The 26,979-nt window shown below is 35.8% G+C and overlaps 1 protein-coding gene across 1 annotated transcript in view; it reads left to right on the forward strand.

Moving 5' to 3' along the window:
• The window catches only part of LOC121421456, a 36,652-nt gene extending 14,266 nt beyond the window's left edge, over nucleotides 1-22,386 (forward strand). The window contains exons 2-5 of the mRNA XM_041616151.1: nucleotides 10,595-10,693; nucleotides 14,606-14,707; nucleotides 20,647-20,772; nucleotides 22,179-22,386. Of these exons, the coding sequence (XP_041472085.1) occupies nucleotides 10,614-10,693; nucleotides 14,606-14,707; nucleotides 20,647-20,772; nucleotides 22,179-22,296 (426 nt within the window). The 5' untranslated portion in view covers nucleotides 10,595-10,613 and the 3' untranslated portion in view covers nucleotides 22,297-22,386. The remainder of the gene's footprint in view (nucleotides 1-10,594; nucleotides 10,694-14,605; nucleotides 14,708-20,646; nucleotides 20,773-22,178) is intronic.
• The last annotated feature ends 4,593 nt before the right edge of the window (nucleotides 22,387-26,979 follow it).

The following is a 26,979-nucleotide window of genomic DNA, read 5'->3' on the forward strand; positions in this document are numbered from 1 at the left end:
ATTCTTTATTAATTAACTGGGACTGTATCAGTTTTGACAAGAATTGTTTTGAGAAGAACCATTTGACATGATATCTTCCTGCAAGGGACGAATTCAAAATCACTTTGTAATTTCTATTATGCTTCATCCCACTTTCACACTTAATTAAATTTTACCAAAATATTATTGAAGATTGCTGATGAGCCATAATCACTTTAAATTTGTTTGAATCTGTGAAATTTCAAAGCGTTTGATTATGATATTCCGCACTGTCTAGCCATGCTCCTATTCCGCATGAACATCACGATTGCACTATTAGAAACGATCATACGATTATAAATCACATAATCATGGGTCATTTATCATTCACGTATTTTCATCCATCGTCCCCACTCCTGCGGCAACAGTCACATCAACAAAACCGAACGGAGTCTGAACTAAACGATTGCGTTATTACCGAATTAAAAGACAATCGAGATGGTGGTCATGGGGTCATTGGTCTGAGTGCGGCGTTATTGAACCGTAATATTTTTTTTTTTTTTTTTTTTTAAACAAGTGCACACCTAGTTACCAATAATGCATATAGCATTTCCATTTATTTGAAAGCAGGATAAAAGAGCATTGTATATTAAACGCCTTGCTCACGGGCATAGGTGCCGCGGCCGGGGATCGAACTCCGGACTTTCCATGTATAGCCAGGCGCCTTAGACCACTCGGCCACGGCACCTCCACATATGGCGGTCACACAAATGAACCGATTGCAGATTAATCGATATTATGACATACGATTGATCGGATTGGAGTTGGGGTTCGAGTGTGTGCCTGCATCATAGCTCTGGAGGAAAGTTCGAATCCAGTCGCATTCAATCTATCTCATAATCTAAAATACTGAAAAACAGAATTGATACTTACGGATATAAATTGAGACGTTATTCTTAAATTAGAATGCAGTTTGCGCTCACTCCCCATGCTTAATGATAATTTGAATGCTCTCCGTGTAGAGATAAATAATAGTTAAGGTCGGTACTTAAGAAAAAGTGGAAACGGAGCAGCAAATTGAGGTTTAAGGGGAATTTGTACTTAACCCCGCTGACGTCTGGCATACGCCGTTCGTAAAAGTGTTTGGGCACACGATAGTTCAGGGTTTGGTTTGCCTTAAGTTAATTTTCTTTTTTTTAATTCTCTTTCATTCCAACTCACTCCACCTATGCTTCTCTCTTATGCGTTTCCTTATTTTTCTTTCTTCTTCTCCTTCTCCCTCTTCTTCTTTTTTTTCTTTCTCCTTCTTCTTCCTCTTCTTCTTATTCTTCTTTTTTCTTCTTCTTCCTCTTATTATTCTGCTTTTTCCTCGTTCAGGTGTTTTTCTTCATCCTTTCTCCCCCCTCTCACTCTCTCTCGTTATGAAATCGTTAATAATAATATATGATATTTATAATGCGCACATATATCCACCTTGTTAGGTGCTCAAGGCGCTCCTATACCCGGCTAAGCTAGGCGTTCATACACAGTAAATAAATATACAACGCTGTTTACTATATAATCGTTACAGTAATTGCTTAAACAGTTTAAACAAGTGTTTAAATCTTAATCAACAAAGTTTAATTTTCTATATCTAGTCTTAAATAAATTAGACATGATTGTTTAAACGTTTAAACAAATACTGTAAGGTGCAGCGTTGTATGAAATCTAAAAACAGTGTTTTTATTGTGTAGCGCACACAGCTTTTTGAGCAATTACTTCCTACCGGTACCCATTTACCTCACCTGGGTCGAGTGCAGCACACTGTGGATCAGTTTCTTGCTGAAGGAAATTACGCCATGGCTGGGATTCGAACCCACGGCCCTCTGTTTCAAAGTCCGAAGACTAATCCACTGGGCCACAACACTCCACATTACCCTCTTCTTCACTCCTTCATTTTCTCCTCTTTATCTGCTCCGTCTTTGTCATCTTCCATGTCCATTCTTTATGACCGGAAAGCGGAGACAAGCGCTGTATACACCCTCCCCCCCACACTTCTGTCCCCGCCATTTTGTCCATAAATGGAAGAGGGGGCGATTAGGAAAGGAAGAGGTTGACATTGTCATAACAAGAGGCAAAAGGCCAGGGGCAAAATGGCTTTCAGATTTGCATGTGACTTCAACTGCATTACAAATCCACCCACACTACTACTCACGAACTCTTAAAAAAATGAAATAAATTGCTCCGGTGATATACGATCAATAACATGAATACTAAAATGCGACAATATTAGATTTACACTGACATGTAGCGAGATAATCTGATTGAAATTTGTATCAGAGGCCGCAGAAACGGGGGGGGGGGGGGAGGTGCTGTGGGGGCTTCATACCCCTTACTTTTCACCAAAACCGTTTACAAAAACGTAAAAATGACCATCTCATTATGATATCTTTGGGCATGTTACCCCCCCCCCTTGGTTCAGCCCTCTCTTTTTCAAAACCGTTCCGCGGCCCATGTGTATTTGTAATCACTTCCATTCACTTGTGTACCAACTCCAAGACTCAAATAGATGTTTGTAAATTGTAATTGATCTTATATCTTTAATTCTTCATTTAAAATTAACGTCCATATCGTTATTAGGGAGTTTTGGCATTTACGACGGAGCCGATCTCTACCATGCACCGGTCCCTTTGAAAATGCAAGTCAAATCACAACGGAGAGCTGAGAAACTTTTGTCGAAAGTTGGTGGACTGGGACAGCTGCAGCTTCATCCGAAGATTTGCACCGGACGAACAGTTGCGAATATGTCGTTGTCCAGAGTCAAGAGATTCCACTGCTGTCCCGGTCCACCAACTTTCGACAAAAGCCTCTCAGTTCTCCCTTGTGATTTGACTTCCATTTTCAAAGGAAATAGTCGTTGTATAGGTCCATGGTTGTGGAGAACGTCTCCACACTAAAAAAGGTGTGGAAACTAACATCATGACGCAATCGAAAATCAGTGGATGATTATCAATACAATAACATGAATAATAGTATTTTGAATGCTACTTTTAGGACGAAATCGGTGATTTCTTTGAAATTCGGTGATTTATTTGTAATAATCTTTGGTCGGCCCGCTCGCTTCGCCTCCTCGAGAATGATAAACAATCCGATTGTTCAAAAACCCAATTTCAGTATTTTCCCTTATACGACATCGAATGAATTGACAAGCCGCAGTTACAATTACAGGGAAATGACACCGAACGATTGAATCTATTACGTTATGTTATTTCCAATTACTCACAATCGGTCGGTTTGGAGTCGGTTTTTGTTGGTGTGACTGTAGCCTCGCTCTCAATCTAATTTGTTATTCATGCAATGTTTTCTCTGACGGATCACATACATACGAAACTCAAGCTATTACTTTTAAAACATGCTAAATGTAGTTAACTAATCCCTTCCACTTTAGCTGTTTTAGTGCGTACTTTCATTCGTATTCCCGGTAATTTGAACGCACAGTAGATATGGCGTCGGCACGTGAATAAGCCTGTTCACGGTTGTAAACTGCGCACAAGCAGTAAAAGGTCATTTGAGATAAACCATGAAGTTGGTTTTCAAATTCACTGACATAGGCATTTGTGATTTGATTATTATTCATGTATTCCTTTCAAAATGTTCATTTTATCACATCCAAGCTGAAGAGTAACAAAGTCTCCTTAATCACTGGTATTTGACAGTAGCCCAAACTATAGTAAAAAATGTTCCAGGCCAGACAACAAAACAAACAGATTTCAAAAAGCCTTTACCCCTGATGTACTATTCTAGTCACCTGCTCTATACAATGCCTTTCATTCTTAGAATTTGAGTGCTTTGTCGGGAAAACTTACGCAACATCTTCATTTGAAAATGTTAGTGCTCATCCTAATGAAAAAATCGCAAAGGTCATTTGAGAAAAGTTGATCATCAGCTAACAGTGAACTGGCTTATAAGATTACCCCCCCCCCCCTCCTTCCTCCTCCCCTGCCTTTCTTGTATAAGCCAGTTCGTAGTTCCTTTCTGCGCATGATCAAAAGATTCTACGCATGATCAGAAGGTCATTTGTACTAAAGTGACATGGCGTTTTAAAATCTAATGAGATAAGCACCAAATTTGATGTCTTGATTATTCATATATTCTTTTGAATTGTCGTTTTCATTTACATCCACAAAAGACAACAATGTTTCCACGAACGACTGGTATTTCACAGTTTGTCAAGTACATTGTGCAACATGCTAAGATATGCTTTCAAAGTAGGAATGCAACAAATACCTTCATTAAGTGTTCATTGGTGTGCTATTCTAGTCACCTGGTCTATTCAATTTCTTCATCCTGCTATGTAAGGCAAGCTTACGTAATATCTTGCTTTGAAATCTGCCTATCATGATGAAAGAAATGAAAGGTCATTTGACCAAAATTGTCCATGAAGTAATTACGAACTGGTCTATTGTCTTGCTTCTCGCTGCTTCTCAGGGATGAACAATTTGATTTTCTTTGCTTTGATATTGTAAGTCATATGAACATATAAAGTACATCTATAGGATATATATATATATATATATATATATATATATATTTATTTATTTATATTGAATTCATACAACGGTTAAATACTCAAATTGTTTAAAATGCAAAATGTGGAATATGGTGATTAGTTCATGCAAGTTATTGGATATTTTTTTTAGGGGATAGCTTCTATTCAAGAATACACAAACATTCCATTGGACGGTAGTCCATTTTACCCATGCTATTAAAGATAAAATATAGATGGGGATCTAAAACCACCTCTAATTCTCTATATAATCACGAATATAATTTGAATGAATTATATTTTGTAGTTTTTGTTTCCAATCCTTGAATTTCGTTATCTAATTTGTAATAGTGAAAAAATAACGTATGGGGAAATTCACCCTTTCAATAACTAGCCGAATATTTCAGCAATCACTGCAAACATACTTATTTCTAGTTGATTTGATTTTGATTCGATTTGATTTATTTCATTTCCACATTTCAAAACATAAACAAAGTATATACAAGTGTAATATTTTTTCAATGTTACATAATAGGCAAATATTTTTCAAACATAATGAATAATGTACATAAATCATTATAAAACATCAACTGTACTGTGAAAATTATATTTATACATACATTTTTCTTTAATTACTGAACATATATATATGTATAGAAATGTGGGAGACCTCCATCTTAAGCTTGGAGCTTGAAAGTGATGGAGGCCTCGAAAGGAAAGGGGATAGAAAACCAGACTGTATAGTTCATATCATAAATAAGCTGATATATTATAGAAGCATTGTTCTTTTGTATTGCTGTTGATTATATTCATGAAAATGTATCTAAATTTAATCTTCAATCCTTTCTCGTACATGAAGCGTTCAATCATCCCATTTTATCGTTGGCGGCGAAGAATTCGTCTCATTTTTACGGATCATAAGAGATGAAATAGATCGTGGATCTAAAGCCGTCATTGCATACAGTTTCGTTCATTCACATACATGTAATTAAGTACCATTGTTCTATAACCGGATCATGTACCGCCCTTCCATTCCAGTGAAAAAATAAGGCTAATGACGAATTATTAGCACGTGTGAAACCAAACTAGAACATGATTAGAATCACGAACACTAATTAAGATCACGTCGAGTTCAAATTCTACTCCGGAGGTGAATTCTAGTTGAGTTTCGCTAAAAATTACGGTACGAATTTTGCGTGTGAAAGGCTTGACCTCTAAAACATTTTTTTTTTTTGGGGGGAGGGGGCTTACGTGACCTTTAAGGCATTTCCGTAGATAATACAATTGTCATGTATTCATCGTATAGTATTTGCGATGCAGTGCTTTGATTGACAAGTCACCAAGGCCTTCGCTCGAGAATTCGAATTCAAATCAATGTTTTCGAGTGAGCGTGTGAAAGGTCCGATGATTCTATTTTAAAAGACGAATAGCAGTTATCATTACAATGATGATTCAAGATTCGCGTGTGAAAATGCCCGTAGTCTGCTCAAACGTTAAGGCACTAGGTACTTTGACCGAGGTTCGAACCCCGAAATTGCATGTGTATAGTCATGCATATATAAGACCACTCGACCACTGCACCTTACGGATATACCGATCTTTACTGAAACTTACACCTTATACCTTGGTCACATTTGTTCTACGGTGGCCGTACGGCGAGTCGAAAACAGTCGTTTTATTCATTTTTATTCAAACCACCTATATGTAGCTGGTACAAACAAATGTTTAAACGGCTGTTTTCGACTCGCCGTACGGCCGCCGTAGAACAAATGTGACCAAGGTATAAGTCACATTTTCCCCTACGGCAGCCGTACGGCGACTCGAAAACAGCCGTCAAACCACCGATTTCAGTACGTAGCTGGTACTCATAAATGGTAGCTCGACGGAAGACCGTTCGCGGAAATATGGATTAAACATCATTTTTTGAGAGCTGATTTCTGCAAGCCTCATTCACTATTTGGAAAAAAGAAAGGTATTTATGGGACCAGTAATACTTCCCCTTTCCAGTGATGAAAGAAAATAATCATTTTAAAATACTCTTGAGTCGTCGGGTGTCGGCGTAGGGGAAATGAAGTATTATAGCGAGGAAGACAAAACCTAATGTGAGCAAGTATAAAGAAAGTAGCACTCTGGTGCAAGTTCTTTCATGTAGCGCCAAAGAATGAATACAGAGAATTCAAGGAATATATTCGAGAAGAAATGCACGTATCATGGCACGATGTGTCGCCGTCTTGATAAGTGCATTACAGTGTTGTTTAAATGAGGACAAAGATTTATTTGAACAAGGGCAAGGATTTAATCTTGTTGAATTCCTTTAGGGGGAGAGAAGTTAAAGGCCAACATAATAACCCTTTGCCTTTCAGGGAACGCTACTTGAATTTGAATTGATTTTTTGTAGGAACTACCTGCGCGTCGGATATTATTTTGTTATTTTCAGTAAAGTTAGAGTTTCGCTGGCCACGGCGCTTCTGGTCTGTTAGCCGTTTCTCAGAAAGCAAAAGGTAAATGACATCAGCGAAATGGCTTTGCTGTAACCTTTCGCTTGATCTATCATCAGAAACAGACAAATGAATCTGTTGACATGTAATGAATTCACTCTTCGCATATTGTTGTTAAACAGATATAGCTTAATTTAAATTATTTTAATATTCCATAACGCCATTAAAAAAATCTTGATTGAAAATTATTTTAATACAAATAGTAAAAAGGAATTATATGTGACAACTATAACATCGAAATGTTATCAGAGGACAAAGTGTGATGATAATCCGAGACTGGATGTTTTATTATTGAAATACATCAATTATCATTTCAACCTGTTTAATCGAATGTACTTATGATACAGGTTTCCGCTCCGTTCTTTTCCCGTAAGAAAATTGGGAATAGTGTCCTCCTGATGTTGACTTATTTCACTTACTTGTCAGGGCCCTGTCTTACAAAATAATAATCACCTGGCTGTCATAAAATCTAAGTAATTTTGTATCATAATATTTATGATCGATAAAAGTAAGGCCTTTGTTTCTAATCTACTTGCAAGTTGTGATCAGTAATGCACGGATGATTGCAACGCATATTTCATACGTTCGTGTGCAAATTGGAGCGTAGCGCGCAACGTTTCAGCGATCATGACTTATTTCTCTTTTTTTTCTAGAGATCTTATCTCATATAAAAAAATGATCCTTTTCATTTGTTGCATTCATTTTGACAGGAAATTAAATTAAATTGAATCGAATTACACACCTGTACAATAGTCAGTGCGGCAACATCAGTCAGATATCGATTTCCTTAAAATCGTTTCCGAAACTAAATAGCCTACCGACTGAAATACTAAGAATTGTATATTAAATGGAAGCAAATACGACCTTCTATCAACAAATGAACAAACAAAATGTAAATAAATTCTGGTCATTTGTATTTCATGCGCGCGTTTGTGAGTGTCAGTGTGTGTTGAACCACTTATGGGGACATTTTCTGATGTCTTACCTACCAACCGGGGACGTCATCTACCAAAAATCATAAATGAGCCTTCATGAACGAATTTGGGCTTTCAAAAAGCAAACAGAATTTCCGACTTTTTTTAGATAAAAACCGATCAAAATTACTACAATATTTCAATCAATATGGAGGTAGTGTTGTTAGTGTAACTTCAGCATAAAAGGGAGAAAAATAATCTCCCATAATATCAATATGTTTCGATGGACACCGTGTAGACCTAAACATAGCATGCTCTGGTAGTTGATATTTTTTCTCAGTTATTTGTTCAGTAGCTGGCGGTTAAACACAAGCACGAAAGTGTTTTAAGAGAAATAAAAGACCGGAATGTTTCCAGTCACGTAACGGGATAGCTCGATCGTGATGTCCAGAAATGTAGCGACTTATCGCCAAATCAGTAACACCTTAAGTTTCTCTGGGAGTACGGATAAATAGCCATGGAATCTATAAAGCATTCTAATGGAAAATTAGTGACATAAGAGCGGCGTGATCAATATCAATTGAACACAGATTTTTGTTTAATTCTGATGTACTTTTTTATTTGCATGTCTGAGGGTCTCGTAGTTCACAATATTGATTTAGAATTTGAAAATCTGTTATGGATCAAATCAATCACAATATTGATTTATAATTTGAAAATCTGTTATGGATCAAATCAGTCGAATGAAAATTCGAAGAAAAAGAAAGCTGTCGTCGTCTTAGCTGATAGTGACAGTGACGTTAAAATGATCTTATTAATTTCCTCGAGGGAAGGTAAAACGCTGACCCCGAGAATGAATATTAATGACAATTCGAAATGGTAGTTAAAAGTTCTGAAAAAAAAACAAGTATATATACAAATATATTAATAAGCTATGGTTAACTCTCATAAAGCTATTCAAATCTTCGAATTAAAAATGCGTCTCTTATGCAACTGACGTCCTCGTTTGATAGGGTCAATTATATGTAAAATCCAAAGATAAGATACATTTCAAAGGGGTGGGATTAGGAAGGATATTCCATTCCAAGAATAAAGAGACAGAGGATTTTCTTGAGCTCTATACGTCAAACTTGCATCCGCTACAGATTTTTGTTTCTGACAAAATATAAAGTAAAAAGGGAATAAAGTAAAAAAAAAACATTATATATATTTTGAATATGTTAAGAACGAAAAACCAACGTCAAAAAAGAAAGAGAAGAAGCCATGAGACTGTTGTTGCATCCGCTCATATTTCTGGTAAATTAGACGTTTGATGTATGCTGAGGTATAGCATTGCCATATACAGTAGTACACGATGTAGATTTCCGACAGTTTTCTATCAATAATTTAAAGGGGAAGTTCACCCTGACAAAAAGTTTATTGTAAAAATAGCAGAAAAAGTGATTAAAAAATATTGCCGAAGGTTTGAGAAAAAAATCATCAAATAATTAAAAAGTTATTAAAATTTGAATTATTTGATTTGTGACGTCACATGCGAGCAGCATTCCTACATGGCGAATGGTAAAAAATCAATGAAAATTGAAAATGGTTTTCACTGTAACTTTTGTATATCAGTAGACAAATCATTTCGCACCCGATCATGAAAAGAAAACAAAATTAAGTCATCAGGAACCATACAAAATTTGAAATTCATACATTTTATATCACATAACACATGGAGCACCTGCTCGTTTATGACGTCACAAATCCAACATTTTGAACTCTAATAACTTTCTTACTCTTTAAAGGATTTTCCTCAAACCATCACCAATATTTTTTTTTACTATTTCTTCTGCTATTTTTACAACAAAAATTTCTTCAGGGTGAAATTCTCCTTTAAATAAGAATTCCTTGCAAGAATAATCATGATATTAATATTTTGGACTTCTGCCCACTTAAAAAATGCCACCAAAAGCGTGGTTTCTACACATCACATACTCATTTTTTTTTGTTGGTTTATACGAATAAAAAATCTATCACTTCCAAGGGGTCACCATTGGTCACGATCATAATTATTTTCTATTCATGGAGACGATGACGTCATAATTGTGTTCCTTAAACAAATTATTCCTGTTTGAGTTGGCTTCGCAGCGTTGATTTAAATGGCCCGGCGTCTTTCCCGCTCAAACGAACGGTGATTCACCGCGTTCACGTTTCCTAGATTTGATTAGAAACCTCACGGCACTGCCTGATATTTGGTTATTATGATTTCCGTTTCTGGCGTTTCTATCAAAGTAACCTTTACCTATGTTAACAATACGATACGTTATTTCCTTCAGATTTGATTGGCATCAAACATGATCGTTTGTGAAGCCGATGTATGTAAATGTTACACACATGCCCTTAACATGGTCTATATTTGGTGAATGATAATAGGTGCCAGTCAATAAAATATGTTGTAAGTTAATTTTTGGGAATCACTAAAGTTTAGCCATGCATTTTAACAATATCATTATATGAATACAAGGTAGTAGATAACACAAATACTCATAATATATAGAAGTATATAACACTAGGAAATACATAGTTAACATAATGGACATAATATGAAAATGTGCTGCAACTTAATCTTTAACATTACAGCTTGATTAGTTATATCCGGAGAGATGATGAAATTTTTTATTCATTTTTTTTTTGCATTCTGCTTTATGTTTCTACAGGTTTGCCTTCGACATTATCATGCAGTCATCCATAGTTGTATTTTCAGCCGTCTTCGCGGCAGTGCTATTAGGCTTGGCTTCAGCCGCAGATGTGCTTCCGTAAGTAGACTACTCCAAGTTGAAAAATTCACAGTTCTCCAAATTGAAAATTACGATTTTTAATTTTTTTTATTGAAGGTATTTTAACAAAATTCCGTGGGCAAGACGTCCGTACTCTGAGTGAGTGATTCAATAGCGTCGCCATCTTTCAAAAATCACACCATTCTATATTCAAAATTGATTTTGTTGTTTTCTATTAAGATATTTTGATGACAATTTCCAGGGTGCAGCCGTCTTAAATTTAGAGTTGTTGCATCCATCTACATTACTTTGAAATAATTGTTAGGACAACATGAATCTACGCAATAGTAGCATGGCTCCCTTCTGGCAATAAACACAGTGTCCCACAGTGTGTGCCACAGTGCACAGCAAAAACTGGTGTTAACCGGCGTACATAGAGGACCACACCAGTTATTTTACACCGGTGTTAAATTGGTGGTGTTAGTTTTACACCTATATGTGTTATTACAACACCTTTTGTTGTTACATTTACACTCTTTGGTGTTATGTTTAATCAATAGGATGTGATTTTAACACCTCAGGGTGTGGTCCTCTATAAACACCAATTTGTGTCAGTTTTAACACCGCAGTTTTACAGTGTGTATTCACAGTGTGGAGCACGATGTGAATTCCCCTTCACACTGTTAAATTTGAGCATTTCAGCAGTGCGAATCATGTATCCACTATAGTCTACATTGCCAACACCACTGTGACATCCACACCACAGTGGTAGCCACAATGTGAAATTTGCTTCATTTAAACCTACATGTATCATCCTCACCATCGAACGCAACTCGTTTTCTCGTGTAGAATTTTCAATTGAGGACCATTAATCATGTTAATTGCCACTATACTAATAGCTCGTATGATTATAGGCAACTAAAGTTATTCCATGTGGTCGGTTCAGAATAAATTGCTGGCGAGATACTTCACGGGGCGCTTCCTTGATCTTTTTTTTTTGTTCCTCTTTTAAGACGGTTTCAAGTAATCTATAAAAAAATGTTCCGATTCGAATTCCCGTAACAATCATTTTTATATCAAATATTTCCCTCATCGGATTCTAGAAATCCTAAATTATTCAACTTTTCTGTTACGTAGATCCACTTTGTCCATATAAAGTTTATTCATGACAAGTCTGTGTATAATGTGCTTAACGACTTTAGATGAGTTGTAGCAGTTTTTTTTTTTTTAGAAACATTCTTTTCAGAAAAAATTGTTTTAATATTCTGAGTGCACTGTTTTCCTTCATCTGAAAGTAAAGTTTTTTGAAAAGGAAAGATGAAATGTGATGGGTTGGAAATCCTATAAGTATCCGTATAGAAAAATCGAGATTCTTGTTGAATTTCAATCAGCTTTCTGCACTCGAAGATACAGAAAGCTGTTTAAAGGAAAACCCAACTTCACGAAGCTCCGAATTCGGATTTGCAATTTACCCAAAAGCCTTGATTCTAAGAAGGTATACAGCAAAGTATTGGCCTCCAAATATAATTTCTTTTAAAATATTGCTCCATATCAGAAATTTCTATGAACCATTATTTGACAAGAAAGCTAAAAAAATACATTCCAGACACTTCATTCCTTTTCTTTTAAAAGAGTGATTAGTTTTATTTATGTACGCGCAAATGAACGTATCCGTGTGATTTATGAAAAAGTATTAAGCTATTAATTTTAGACATTCTTGAAAACTTATCTTAACAATTTATTGAGAAAGGTTATTGACTGTTTTGTTCATACACTTTTTGTGTGTGAAGTAAGTTAAAATTTGTTAAATTAAGATCGTAAAACAAATTTAGCTAACTAGTTTGTAGCTAACTAGGATTCAAGGCATACAAAGGTTTCTTAAAGCTAAGGCATTTCATCTCTATTTCTATTCTTACATGTCTTAAACACATTAACCGGTGTGTTGGCTCAGTTGGTAGAGCGTCCGTCTCACAACCGGGAGGTAGAGGGTTCAAACCCCGGCCGCGTCAGACCAAAAGACGCTAAAAGATGGGAGTGATAGAGCCTCGTCGATCTGGCGCTGCTCAGCGGCTGCCGGGCCCACGATCAATTGGGCAAACCAAATTTTCGTAGTATTTCATTTCATGTCTCTTTCGAACAATAAAAGTTAGGGATTATTAACCCACCTTTACTACGTCTCTTGATGTTAAGTGGGTTATTTAATACTATTCCATTTCGTCACTATTTTGCATGTATTATCCATCTTTTCTGTGTCTTTTGAATTGGGTTCTAAAAACATTCAATTTTTTTTTCATAAGAAACCATGTTTTATTCAAATTCATTGATACCAAACACCCAATATAGACATTCGTCGTAAGGTTTTAGCATGTCAGTGTAAATTAGTGGCTCGTTTCTATTTTTGCTTATATTTGTTTCCTTTTATCAGACAATTGCAGGTAGGATTTGAAGAAAACAAATCATAATCGTTATCCCACACATATCATCATATCATAGCAATTACACCCCCAAACTCGCCTAACCGGCGCTGGAGGAGTCGCAACCTTTGTGCAAAAATTGGTAACATTTGAGAGGTTTCGTTGGAAATTGGGATACACGTCTGTTTGTTTTTGCTATGATTTCAATGATAGTAACAGGGATTTGTACTTTGGTAGATTTTTAACATCATCGGAAAGAAAGAAGGACAAACTAAATCCCCTTTTCTCCCTCGTCGCTTCCAATGTCCAAAAGCAAAAAAAAAAAAGTAAATGAATATACATGTAGTTCAATAAAAACCTTTTTAACGACAAAAACGCGATTGTGGCTGCGAAATATTCAAGAAATGTATTTCAAATGTGACGTCACTGCGTTTATTTCAACATTATAGCAAACATTAAGATGAATAAACACGTATGTCTAAATCACTATTTTAACCTTAATGATTTTGGTAGTAATAATTTTTTGGGGATAATCAAACATAAGATATACATGACTTTTAAGGCCACCGCACACCTTACGACTGTTCGCAATCCGATTTCGGAACAAATTGCATTTTGCTAATTTTCTGAAAATGTGAATGGAACATGTAATTTCATTTGAGGTTTAAATTAATTGAAAGAATACTAATATAACCATTTTGAAACATTGCAAGCCTTTATTTGGGAGTAAAGGCAAAATTAGTTTCAAATCGTAGCCAATCGTACGACTGCTATGACGTCATACGACTAGATATTAAATTTGCTTTTATTCTAAGAGGGATGATAGCATAATCACATATTTGAACATAGGTATTCGTATGATGATTTAGAAATAACACAGTAAGATATTCCAAGTCTCAATGTTAGCATCAAATTCTACTACATTTTATTCTGAAATCGGGTCGTAGACCAATCGTAAGGTGTGTGGTCGCCTTTAGACTGACCTTTTCTCAGTGGTATTTTTCTTATCTTTATCCATGTATCATCTCATGCCCATCTCTTCCCTATACGCCTTAGTGTAATCGTTTTTTTTTTTTTTGGGGGGGGTGGGTTAGCGAGCTCTGTGTTAGCAATTTATCACTGTATTACATTTTGGGGTTTGTCAATAATCATACTTCGACTGTAATGATTATAACGACAATGTTTTCGCGAGGACTCTAGAGAGTTTTCCTGAAAAAAAAATCTGCCAATAGATACTTATAGATACTTGCTCAATCGCCAATATTCAAGACGTTAATACAGGTAGATTAAGAGTTACTCTGTTTGTAAATAAACTTATTAAAAAAGTATTGTTGGGTACATCAACATCGGAGGAGGATGCTGCAAACATGTTGCAGATTTTTATTTTTGAAAAAAGAAATTCAGGCCAGCAGTCCAAGATGTCTGCTAAAAAGCAATAATCATGGTCACGCATGAAATATATATTGATAATCAGTAATCCTGGTATTTCTTCATCAATCTTGGTTGTTGTTTTATTTTTCTAATCATAATGGTTTAGACAACAACGAGAGAGAAGAGCCCCGTCAAATGATCTAGAGGGATTCGAACCGGCAACCTGGGATGGTACAGATGACGTAGATGACTTCAGACCAAATGAATAGTGAGTTACTATCATACATAGAGGTAGTAGTAGTAGTAGTAGTAGTAGTAGTAGTAGTAGAAGTAGTAGTAGTAGTAGTAGTAGTAGTAGTAGTAGTAGTAGTAGTAGTAGTAGTAATAATAGTAGTGGTAGTAGTAGTAGTAGTAGTAGTAGTCGTAGAAGTAGTAGTAGTAGTAGTAGTAGTAGTAGTAGTAGTAGTAGTAGTAGTAGTAGTAGTAGTAGTAGTAGTAGTAGTAGTAGTAGTCGTAGAAGTAGTAGTAGTAGTAGTAGTAGTAGTAGTAGTAGTAGTAGTAGTAGTAGTAGTAGTAGTAGTAGTAGTAGTGGTGGTGGTGGTGGTGGTAGTAGTAGTAGTAGTAGTAGTAGTAGTAGTAGTAGTAGTAGTAGTAGTAGTAGTAGTAGTAGTAGTAGAAGTAGTAGTAGTAGTAGTAGTAGTAGTATATAACAATACATAGTTTACTGTATTCATTCCGGTAAATTCCTGGCACCTCGCCGCCCGACTTTCCAGCGTAACTTTTACGGTCACTGTACAGCCTTTAACTTCTTTAGTGTTTTGGGGTTTACCGTAAGAATAAAGTATGAATAACGGTGAGTATTTTGACGGTTTGTCAAAAAAAAATTACGGTCATTTCTTTTTTTTTTCTTTTCAAAATGACAGATTGGGAGTAAGTGTCTCGTTTCCGTGATACTTCTCTTTTGGTCATTTGTCTTCTTCTTCTTTTTCATCTTCTTCTTCTTCTTCGTCGTCTTCTTCTTCTTCCTTCTCCTTACCCTTCCTCATTCTTTCTTGCCACTGTTCTTTTTTTATTGTTTCTACCATCACTTCTTCGTTCCTTTTGTCGTCCTTGATTTTTTTGACTGTATATCCCATTGTTACCCTAATGAACTTGATTTAACAGACCGAGGGCGGTTTTTAGCGGTGGCATGCCCATTGCCTACGCACACGTAAATAAAGAATGAATTAGCATATTTGGGGATTTCAGTCAAACCCGTTTAGTTTGGGAAGAAATATTTGTTAACCTGAAAAAAGGAAAACTCTCCAACACGCCCGCGCACTAACATACACGTAGGACTACATAAATTGAAACGGAAGTGTGTTCTGCCCAAATGATTTATGTAGATCTTGATAATGATTTATATGAATAGACTTGCAGTGTGTAAATGATACCTTCATACTTCGAAATATAAATGGATCTTTTTTAATCTTAATCACGAAATAGCAGACGAGTTACTCGTTAATTACCATAGTTTAAAATTAGCCATAAGACATAAGACAGCATATATTTTCCAAATAATGTCAATCGAAAATAACATTTTACATTTTGTTGAAGTGTTTGAAAAAGTGATTAATGACTTACCGTACACAATTTTTGACAATAAGACATGCTAGGTCATTAAAAAAATTAAATTAAATCAATTAAAAATATATATATATTCATGAATTAAACCAAATTAAAACAAGTGAAATAGCCTCTATCTGAATCTCTCACTCTCTCTCTAGCTCTCTCTCTTCATAAGTCGATCGGACACAAAATATTTCAGTACACTGTATACAAAAAAATGGGTAAAAATTTTTACCACCACGAGGGTAGTTATGTGTCCAACCATGGACCTATGGTAGGTCCATGGTCCAACCAATTTTAGGCAGTATTTTACCCAATGCGGGAAGCATATTGTCCATTAAGGTTAAAAAAAATAAGCAGCAATTGCTTTAGAATGTGCAAAATTTTCATCACACTGGATAAATAAAACTGCCCCAAACAAATGCCCAACGACGGTTGGACACATATTACCGTCGTGGAGCACTTTTACCCAATATTTGTTTAAAGTGTATTGAAACTCGACTGTCTGAAACGTAATCCGGTGTTCTTGACCTAACAATACTTTTTGAGGGTGAAATGCACGTCACTGCTAGTTCGGAAGACATGCAATTCCCCCGGCTCCTTCAAACTGCTGGGGAAGTATCAAAATACATGTATGAAACAATTGAATTAATGTTTTCGATTTACGCTACAAAACTTTGAATGAAAATTGTAGATCATAATTTGATTATGCAAAGAAAGAAATGAACGTTTTTATCAAGCCTCGGTAGACTTAAATGAAAGATGAATTAGAGGAGAATTTCTTATCCCGTTCAATCAAGTTTAATCCACTACGACTTTGAGCTACGTCAATTGAGGGAAATTGACTTCAGAAACGATCTACTGGATACCCCTTGCTGGCCAATATATTATGCCACTTTTCCGAATATCATATGTAATTGGAAATTCATTGTGCATAGCAAAGCGTTTATGGCGTCTTTCATTTTCTCTGTAATGTATACGTAGAACATTAAACGAGCCTTCAGACAGATTAACATTAATAGGGCGTGATTGATTTAATTAATCGGGCTCCCCGTATTAATCCTCTTTGCAGAAAATAACTTTAATGAACTTTATGATGTTTATTGACAATGTAAAGGATGAATAAGCAATGGATGATCATGATGCTGTACTGCATAAGCCTTGCCGCATAATGAGCGTCAACGTGTTCAAATTAACTACTTTTGATCAGTCATCAGTTACTACAAATACAAACTTGAATGATAAAAGAAATACTTGTGGGTTTTCTAGGTATTACTGATCGTTCTTGCATTTTGTAAGTTTGTTGCCGCCCAATATATACAATCGTTTCTGTAAGTGTATCATGTAGATGTAGGGCCAGGTTCCCTCTTAATTCGTTTGTTTCCTCTTAATTGCTTTGTACCATTTTGGTAACTGGTATTTAAGTGCGTTGTATATGTTATCTGGTTATGCGGAAACCCTCTGTTAGTTAAGTCTCCTTGAAATTTGTGGAGAGAGTTAAAGTAATGATACTTAAGCCTTCTTTTAAATATTTCTTTTATTTATTTTTTGTCTGTGCCCATTCATATTATTTTTTCTCTCTCTTTACATTATGTCTATCTGTCTTTATCTTTCCCCTGTGCACACACACCCTCACACACATACACACACACTCTCTCTCTCTCTTCCTCTCTCTCCCCTCTCTCTTTCCCTGTCTTTGTTTACGTCTAGGTGTGTCTTTTCCTCTCTCTCCTCCCCTCCTCCCCCTTCTCCCTCTTTATCTCTCTTTCACACACACCCTCACACACACACACACACACACACACAAATTTTCCGCATCGAATCCCCCCACATTCAATGCAGCTACATTTTCCTCATCCGTCATTCCATCTGCAAGTCGAATCATCCTCCACTCCCCCTCTCTCTCCCCCTCTCTTTATTTATTCCTTTGCCCCTCCCCCTCCTCTCTCTCTTTCTCTCTCTCCATCTCACTTCCTCTTGGAACTATTCCTTTCCTCCTTCATGATAAACAAGATGGGTCAATCTAAATGTGTTGTTAATAGTCTGTGACTGCAGCAACACCAAACTGCCGCTTTATTATCGGCCCAAATTGCATGCCACGTTATCCCCACGCATGGGCGCCTCCACGCAAATCGTTTTCACACGGCGGTACACCCACGTGACCAACTGGCCGTGACCAATCAGAAACCGAGTAGCATGCCACCTGTGCCTGACCAAAACAAGTTAACGATAACACGATGATGGCCATTGAAACATCAGGAAGGTGACAGAACACGCATCATCGACACGTCATACACAACACCCCAGTCACACTAGCGAAAAGAGCTCCTAACTGACCGATTAAATGCCGATGGTAATAACGTAAAAGCTCATGTCGCTCTGGGTTTGGTTGCGCCGGTCAGACTGTGGCAATATACTTTCGCGTGAGAGGGGCGTGGGAAGGTAGGGAACGAGGGGGGTGGGGGCATCCGGAAGTTACGTAATGGAGGGGATCAAACTGGGCGGGCAGAGGCAAAATATTCGGTTTCTTCAGAATCTGAAATTGATTTGAATGCAATAAAGTAAAAGTAGACAGGTCTATATTTTAAAGAAAAGAAATTCATTGATCATTGAGATCATGAGAAAAGAGTGCTATTATATAGGCCTACTAGCCACAATGGTTTAAACACACAATTTCTTGTAAAGTTTGGGAGACCTTAGCTTCCCCGAGCCTCCTATCATCACTCAGTTGCATAAAAGGTCATGGCCGAGGTTAAGAACCAGATGCCTTGCTCTATGGAATCCCATACAGCTAAGACTTGAAATTCTGGCTAATTATTTCAGTATTTATTATTTCACATTTTGATTATAATTGAAAATGGCATATTGACTAAAATTGAAGATTGGAGTTGGCCTTTAGGCGATTATTTCTATATCTGTTGGGAATTGCATTGATCATGGACACAAACTTGACAAGATGATCCTATTCATTCAGTAGTGAAGAGGCGTAGTAAGCAGTCAGAGCTAGCGAGAAGTGATCGCTTGACTGAGAATTTAAGGCTCATTACCATTCGATGTAATAACTTGCCTGAGGAACTTTCTCATTCAATGAACTGATTATGGCCAGAATGACCATTCCCCTCCCCTTAATAGACCCCCCCCCCTTCATATCCAATATGAATTCTAAATCAATCCATGAACGAAGGATAGTTCAATGTATAAAGATCGACATTCTGATCAGGATATCACGCCATTAACTCACAGAAAATTATTCATCGAAAGCTGATTTTAGTCCATGACTTTTTTGTAGATCTTTGCAAACTTTGTCTTTACAGTATGCTTACCCTAAAAGAACTGGGGGCATGATGCCCCCCTCCCCCGACGCTCAGCGCGATATTTCCGAAACGCGAAAAGATAGCGCCGCAAAATTGTATGACTCTTCGCTAATCTGCTAACGTCATGAATATGTTTTGACGAAATACCAGTGTTCTTTGTTCTTACTAATTTTTATGAAGTGTGCCTTTGTCTCCGTCAATTTTATGCACGTCATTGGGGTTCAATTTTTGGTCGCATTATATTCCTTTCTGGGGGGTTTTTAACTTGTATTTCCTCTTTTCGCCTTACATTTTCACTTCCCTTTTCGTATCATCTTCATCTTTATATTTTGCATTCTCCGTGAACTTTATTAACCTGCCTTTTTACATCCTTGAACATTGCCCACCATGAAGGGATAATAACATGAAAAGCAATTATTGTTCTCATTTGAAGCTGAACCTATTACTGATATAATTTATTTTATCGGGATTGTGTTAACTTGGTTATTACACATTCATATTTGATATTCCACTGAATATTTGAATAGATGATAGCAAGTTAAAAGTAACACTTTGAGTACAAAGACGGAATGAAAAGTCATGAGCGAAGTTTGAAAATGTCATAATAATAGGAACATACTAAGAAAGGGACAGTTACAGTATTTTGTTTGTTCTCGGTTCTTTTACTCGCTCAATTATTTTTTTCTCTTTCTACTTTTTCTTTATTTTGGGCCTTCTTCTGTTTTTTTTTCTTTTTCTTCTTCTTCTTCCTCTTCTTTTTCTTCTTCTTTTTTTCTTCTTCTTCTTATTATCATTATTATTATTATTATCATTATTGTTGTTATTATTGTTATCATTATTGTCATGATTATTATTATCATCATTATTGTTTTTATTATTATTATTATTATTATTATTATTATTATCATTATTATTACTATTGTTATTATTAGTATTATTATTAATCTTCATCATCATCGTCACCATTATTATCATCATGGTCATCACCATTTTCATTATTGTTATTTTTCATATTGATTTTGTTATCATTATTATTTATCATTATCTTTATTTATTTTCTTCTTCTTCTTCATCATCATCATCAACATCTTCCTCTTGTTATTATTATGCATATATTTATTCATTTAGAACGAGTTGGATTGGCTTCAAACCAAAAACCTCCATTGCGTTTAATAGATGGTGCTCTTTCCAAAGCCCTTGTATAGGCCTACATTTTACCCAATATTTTTACTAAATAAATAAATATATATATATATATATAAGCATTTTTCTTACTTTTTTATAGTGCTAAAAGGATAGCTGATAACGACTTTGCCGCCATGCGACATGAGCAACGAACGAATTCCTTAAGGCGAAACCGGGTACTCCAGGCGATGAACGAAATGTTTGCTAAAGCAGGAAAACGCTCGTAGTAAGTATACACAAGTTTCGCCTTTAAGCCCAAGAGCCCACTTTCCACTCCCTTGACGTCAATTTTTATCTAGATAAATCAAATTGAATATAATGAAGATTATTTGTCTATTTGAAAAAAAGAAGATACGTCAAAAATTGCAAAATTGATAGAAATGATATCCGTGATATTTATTATTGATGTCCCCAAATCCAAGAAAAAAAATGAACCCCGCCCCCTTTCCTCCTCTCTCCCTGTATCACCACATTTCCCCATCTCTTTTTTTCTGTTCCTCACTCCCACCTTTCTCCCCCCCCCTCTCTCTCTCTCTCTCCCTTTCTTCCTCACACTCCCCTTTCCTTCCCCTTCCCCCTATCTCTCTACCTTCGTCATCTTTCCTCCCTCCCTGTCACCCCCTTTTTTTTTTGGGGGGGGCTGCGTATTGGTGTGAAAATGTCTTTGCTCTGTATTTCCCCTAATCTAAGCCTTCTTATTTTTCTCCTGAAGTCTAATTGTCTGTACGTCTTTGGCTTTATTATAACATGTATCAGGACCCCGGGAACGATTTTACATTTGCGGTGCTAAAGTAAATTTGAAAAGCCAAAACAGGGTTTTCTCTACAAAATGAAGGCCATTTTGATTACATTTTTCATTTTTTACACATCTTCTAATACCTGGAGGGGGGGGGCTGCCTATGGAGAATAAAACACGCAGCACCCCCAAGGAAATGTTGGGTGCTTCAGCCCCCACTTCCAAGGGCCAAGTTATGTATCCTGCATTTGGTGTAACATACATATACCCCACATAATTTTCCTCAGTAATTCTCATGAATCGAAGAACGTGCGGTTGGTAATTTGCTGTGATACATTTTCTGCTCAAAATTTTCATATCCATCTGTGGAGAACCGAGTGTCCAACTTAAATTTGAAATTTGAAAATTGACATTTGACATTTGAAATCATTTTGAAATTTACTTTTGGAATTAAGATTTGACTTTTTAGAGCGTCTATTTCATGTTGACGCGATATTTGTTCCGATCATTATCTTAGAGGGCATAAATATAGTTAGAGTTAGGCGTTTTTGTTTAGAGGAGAATGTAACAATAATGAATAGGGTTTATTTAGTTTTGGACGTTAGATTTTATTTTTGGCTTAACATAGAGATTTCCCATTGGAGCAATTTTCGTCAGTGCAAACGTCATGGAACCCTATTTCATAACAAACAACAATAAAGCTTTAAATACATGTGTACGTTGAGTTATGTGCATCGGCATGCATGACACAAGTTGTAAACGGAGTGTATATGCCTATATAATATTATTATTGTCAAGTTATTGGTATAAATTGATGAATACCGTTAGTTTTATAATCATTTTACGAAATCTAAACCTCTTATTTTCAATCTCATTTCTTTCATTTTCTCTTCCAGCAATGATAAGAGATCACTAGCACAGAATGACTATATGATGGTAAGACAGGATCTCGCCAATGGAAGGCTTTATCGATCACTACTCGATAGGATGCTATCGGAAGCGGGGAAACGCTAGGCTTCATCACCAGTAGTCAGGACCAAGATAGTAAAAGGACAAGTCCACCCCAACAAAAACTTGATTTGAATAAAAAGAGAAAAATTCAACAAGCATAACACTGAAAATTTCATCAAAATCGGATGTAAAATAAGAAAGTTATGACATTTTAAAGTTTCGCTTCATTTCACAAAACAGTTATATGCACATCTCGGTCGGTATGCAAATGAGGGAACTGATGACATCACTCACTCACTCTTTCTTTTGTGTTTTATTATATGAAACATGAAATATTTCAATTTTCTCGTCATTGTCATGTGAAATGAAGTTTCATTCCTCCCTGAACACGTGGAAATTTATCATTTTAACACTTAGTGCTTCAGGCAAGGAGGTCCTAATCAACAAATTCGTAAAAAATAAAATATTGTATAATACAAGCAATAAAAAACAAAATAAATAGTGAGTGACATCATTGACTCTCTCATTTGGATGTAACTGGTTCGTTCATATAACTATTTTGTTAAAAATAAGCGAAACTTCAAAATGTCATAACTTTCTTTATTTTACATCCAATTTTGATGAAATTTTCAGCATTGTGCTTGTCCGATTTTTCTCTATTGATTCAAATCAACATTTTTCTGGGGAGGACTTGACCTTTAATAAGAAAATAATTTCATTCAATCCTTCCTAACACGTCCATGGTATCATAACCCTTAACTGTCATGTTATGTGAGAAACTCTCCTCGGGCGTATTTTTATTTCAATATCACTCTTTCAACCGGAAAGAGGATTACCGGAAAACTATCGCAAATACTCATGATGAGAATGAACGTTTCATTCTGAGAATACTTTTCTCTGTAATTTAACATATTTTTGCTTTATGTAACAGCTTATTTTTAAATTTCTTCGAATGAGCGTAAAGTGTAGTAATTATGCCCATACAAGAGAAATAAAGAGATGGCATTAACACTTTAATATAAAGAATTATGCAATGAAATGTTAGAACGACCCTTGATATTGTATGAGTCTATTATTGTTTAGCATGAATTCCTCTTGTGAAGTACGCTCTTCTACTGATAATAGTGAGGGACGAATATCATGAAGAAGTCGTGAAATATATCAGGTTTAAATGTTAAAATGAAAATACGAAAGTTTAAGTGGCTGCAAATCTTAATGGCTTCTTGAAAGTGCTCTCAGCTGTGCTAAATTTCACGTATTAAAATGCCATAGCAAATTAAAACAGTCATTACTATCTCCGTTTGTAGTATTTGTAGTATATTACCTTGATTTTTCGCGCAATTTTTAAGAACCTCTGGCATAATGTCGAGTGCCATCCTAGTTGATGGATTACTGTAAGTATCATCCTTTTCTACTTCAGTTATCATACCATCGTGAAGTGTATTGTGAATACAATTGATTATTTTTCAAAAAAATATCTATGGAAGATAAAACAATTCTCTTTTCATCATAAAAAGGTCTTTATAAGGAAAAGAAATTATTATATCATAGCGCTTTGGGGTATATCCTAGTATACGAGTAGAGCTTTATTCCTTTCTTATTGAAACCACGTAATGAATAGATTCGTGGATACCAACAAGAAATTATTCGGCGAAAATTTCTATCCAAACAGGAAAGAAACATATATACATCTACATGAAGAATGTAAAGTCTACATCCACAATCATTGGGGTTTTTTATTCTCAATGTTGTGTGTACGCTGTTTTTGTTTCAATTCAACAATATATTTGTTGTTAATGTTTATATTGAGTGCTTATATGAATTATAGGTAATGGAAAATGTATCAGTATAATTTATCATTACATGCCCTTTTGCATCTGTTGATTTTTATTTTATTTTTATTTGTTTTTTGAAAAGCTGACTTTGCAAATTAAAGATTTTTGGGCCAAAGTTTTGATTTTTGCTTCAAACTGCCATTTCAACATTTAAATTACAAATTAACAGAACGCATATCAATAATAAACAGGATCATTTTACCAGCATTTTCAGTCTAATCCATTGTTGATATGTTGTCTTGTACCAACCAAAAAAAATGCATTTATTTTTTTTTTTAGTATTATTCCGGCCAGAATTCGAGGTGTTGAGAAAACATCAAATTTTGGTGAATATAAATAGCTTTATCCTATTTTTAAAAATATTTCTCACCATCTTATTTTCCCATGTATTTATTAATATTTTTAAATTTACCTACTTTTTTTGAAACGTTAATATCAATATCGAAAAAGTATATAGCATTAAAGAAATTGTTGTTTTTTTTCCGTTAACTATATAATATTTAGGAAGATTTGATACACAGAAATAACAGAAATAAACGTTATTCTCGTTATGCTGGTATATTAATGTTTTATGTGTTTCTTGTGTGTGTGGTTTTTTTTTCTTCAAATGATAGACGCGATATTGGGAGATCTATTATTTGGTACCAGCGCCTCCACACTATATTACGCATCAGAATTCAGTTATTGATAAGAATGTACTGTTAGGCAGATTCGACTATGCTTAACACCAAGATAGTTATAGTTTATCCTGAAGTATGAGTTCAAATTTCGAGTAATAGTTTTGAAATAATTATTTGTCACTGAAAGTTTTCTTAAATGTTTTGATGTGCAGGAATAACCACCATCCCACCATGAATTTAACATGAATCCTTTGTCCGTTTCATTCTTGTGAGGGTGTGGGATGAGGGTGAGGAATTGTGTGTGTGAGAGAGAGAGGGGATATAGGAAATGTGTGCGTCTATCTTGTGTATGTGTGTATACGTGTGGTCAACTGTAATATGCCGATGAATAAACAAGAACGAAGATTGTACGTCGCAATGTTTTAGTAGAAGTGAGTGGGGTGTGCGTAGGGTGTGAGGGTATGTGTGTGCGTAGTGTGTGTGAGTGTGTATACGTGTGTAGGTGTATCGTTTCGCATTATATTTGATGCGTGAGACTAAGACCATGGAAGATTAAGGTAGGATGTCTAAGGTGTGCGCAGTTGGGGTGTGTGGGGTTTTGTGCCTGTGTGCGCTTGTATCATGGGCAAGCATTTTTTTGTTAGGTATTAGCATAAGGTGTCATTTTACCTAACGTCTTCATCATGATGATTTTTTTTTCATACAAATGAAATATAACAAACTATAAAATTGTCACCGTGTTGTTTCAGTTAATATTATAGACTTCCAGAATGACATAGCAACTATCCAATTGTGCCATCTCCCCCCCCCCTCTTTCTCTCTCTCACACACTCTTTCTTTCTCTCTCACACACACACACACACGCAAATGCATACCCACGCGCTCATTGACCATATACAAGGAGGTTACACTTCGTAATTCCGAAGGTTCGTAATTGCGAAACACGTAAATTGCCTATACCTCGTTGTTCGTTAATCCGAACATTTGTGGCGTTATTCCGAAGGTTCGATAATCCGAAAACGAAATAAGGATCGATGTTCCGAAGGTTCGTTAATCCGAAAACGAAATAAGGTTCGTTGTTCCGAAGGTTCGTTAATCCGAAAACGAAATAAGGATCATTGTTCCGAAGGCTCGTTAGTCTGAAAACAAAATAAGGTTCGTTAATCATTAAAATTTCGGACTAACGAACCTTCGGAATTACAAATCTCACTTTGTTTTCGGACTAACGAACCTTCGGAATTACGAACCTTATTTTGTTTTCGGACTTACGAACCTTCGGAAATACGAATCTTCGGAATAACGAACCTTCGGAATATCCGAACCTTCACAATAACGAACCTTCGGAATTACGAATGTATGCGATACAAGGATACGCTTAATAGAAGTCTTGTATCGCTATGATGATTAAAGTTAAATGCCACGGGGTTTGTTTTTATCGTTCTTTTTTCTTAATAGGCTCAACATGTTTTTCTCTCGAAAGTTAATTTATCCATAAACTCCCTTTTTTATGGTTTAATGACAAATGCATTATATCGATTGAATAGTTAATACAATCAACACTACAATTGATACAGTCAACTTTTGAAACTTGTCTAATCTAATATTTCTTCTTAATCTGTTTGTTTGCAATTCAAATTCTTCAAAGTCTCTGACATGTCTCCTCCGTACTTCGCCCCTAATCTTTCTCCCTCCCCTCACTCTCTCTTCCCCTCTCTCTCTTCCCCTCTCTTTCTTTCTCTCTCTACCTCCTTCTCTTTCTCTCCCTCTATTTTCCTCCTTCTATCATTCTCTTGTATCATCAAATGCAAGAAGTTGAGCTTGTCGTTTAACTGTCAGTATACTGTAAGCTTGAGACTCAAATGTATATATTTTTTGCTCGTTGCGAGGCATTACAAGTTATTCCTGGGACAAATTGTATCATTGGCGTATGAATAAAGGCTGATGTGCTGCGGCCGAGTGGTCTATGGCGCCTGACTGATACATGCAAGTCCGGGATTTGATTCCCAGCCACGGTAGCTATGCTTGTGAGCAAGACATTTAATCAATAGCAGCTTGTTGGGAATTTTGTTTTTATATATGTGTGTAAAGTTTAAACTTTTAAAGTTTCTTTGTTCAATGATTTTTCGTTTTGTTTTGTTTTTGCTTTGTTTATTTTTTAATATCTATTTATTTATTTATCATTATTTTATTATTATTATTGTTATTATTATCATTATTTTTTTTATTTATTTTTTTTTTGGGGGGAGGCGGGGCTTTCAGATTTCTGCATTTCAACCAGCCATCTTTTTTCC

This window comes from Lytechinus variegatus, chromosome 9 (genome assembly GCF_018143015.1).
Source record: "Lytechinus variegatus isolate NC3 chromosome 9, Lvar_3.0, whole genome shotgun sequence".
Taxonomy (NCBI): Eukaryota; Metazoa; Echinodermata; class Echinoidea; order Temnopleuroida; family Toxopneustidae; genus Lytechinus; species Lytechinus variegatus.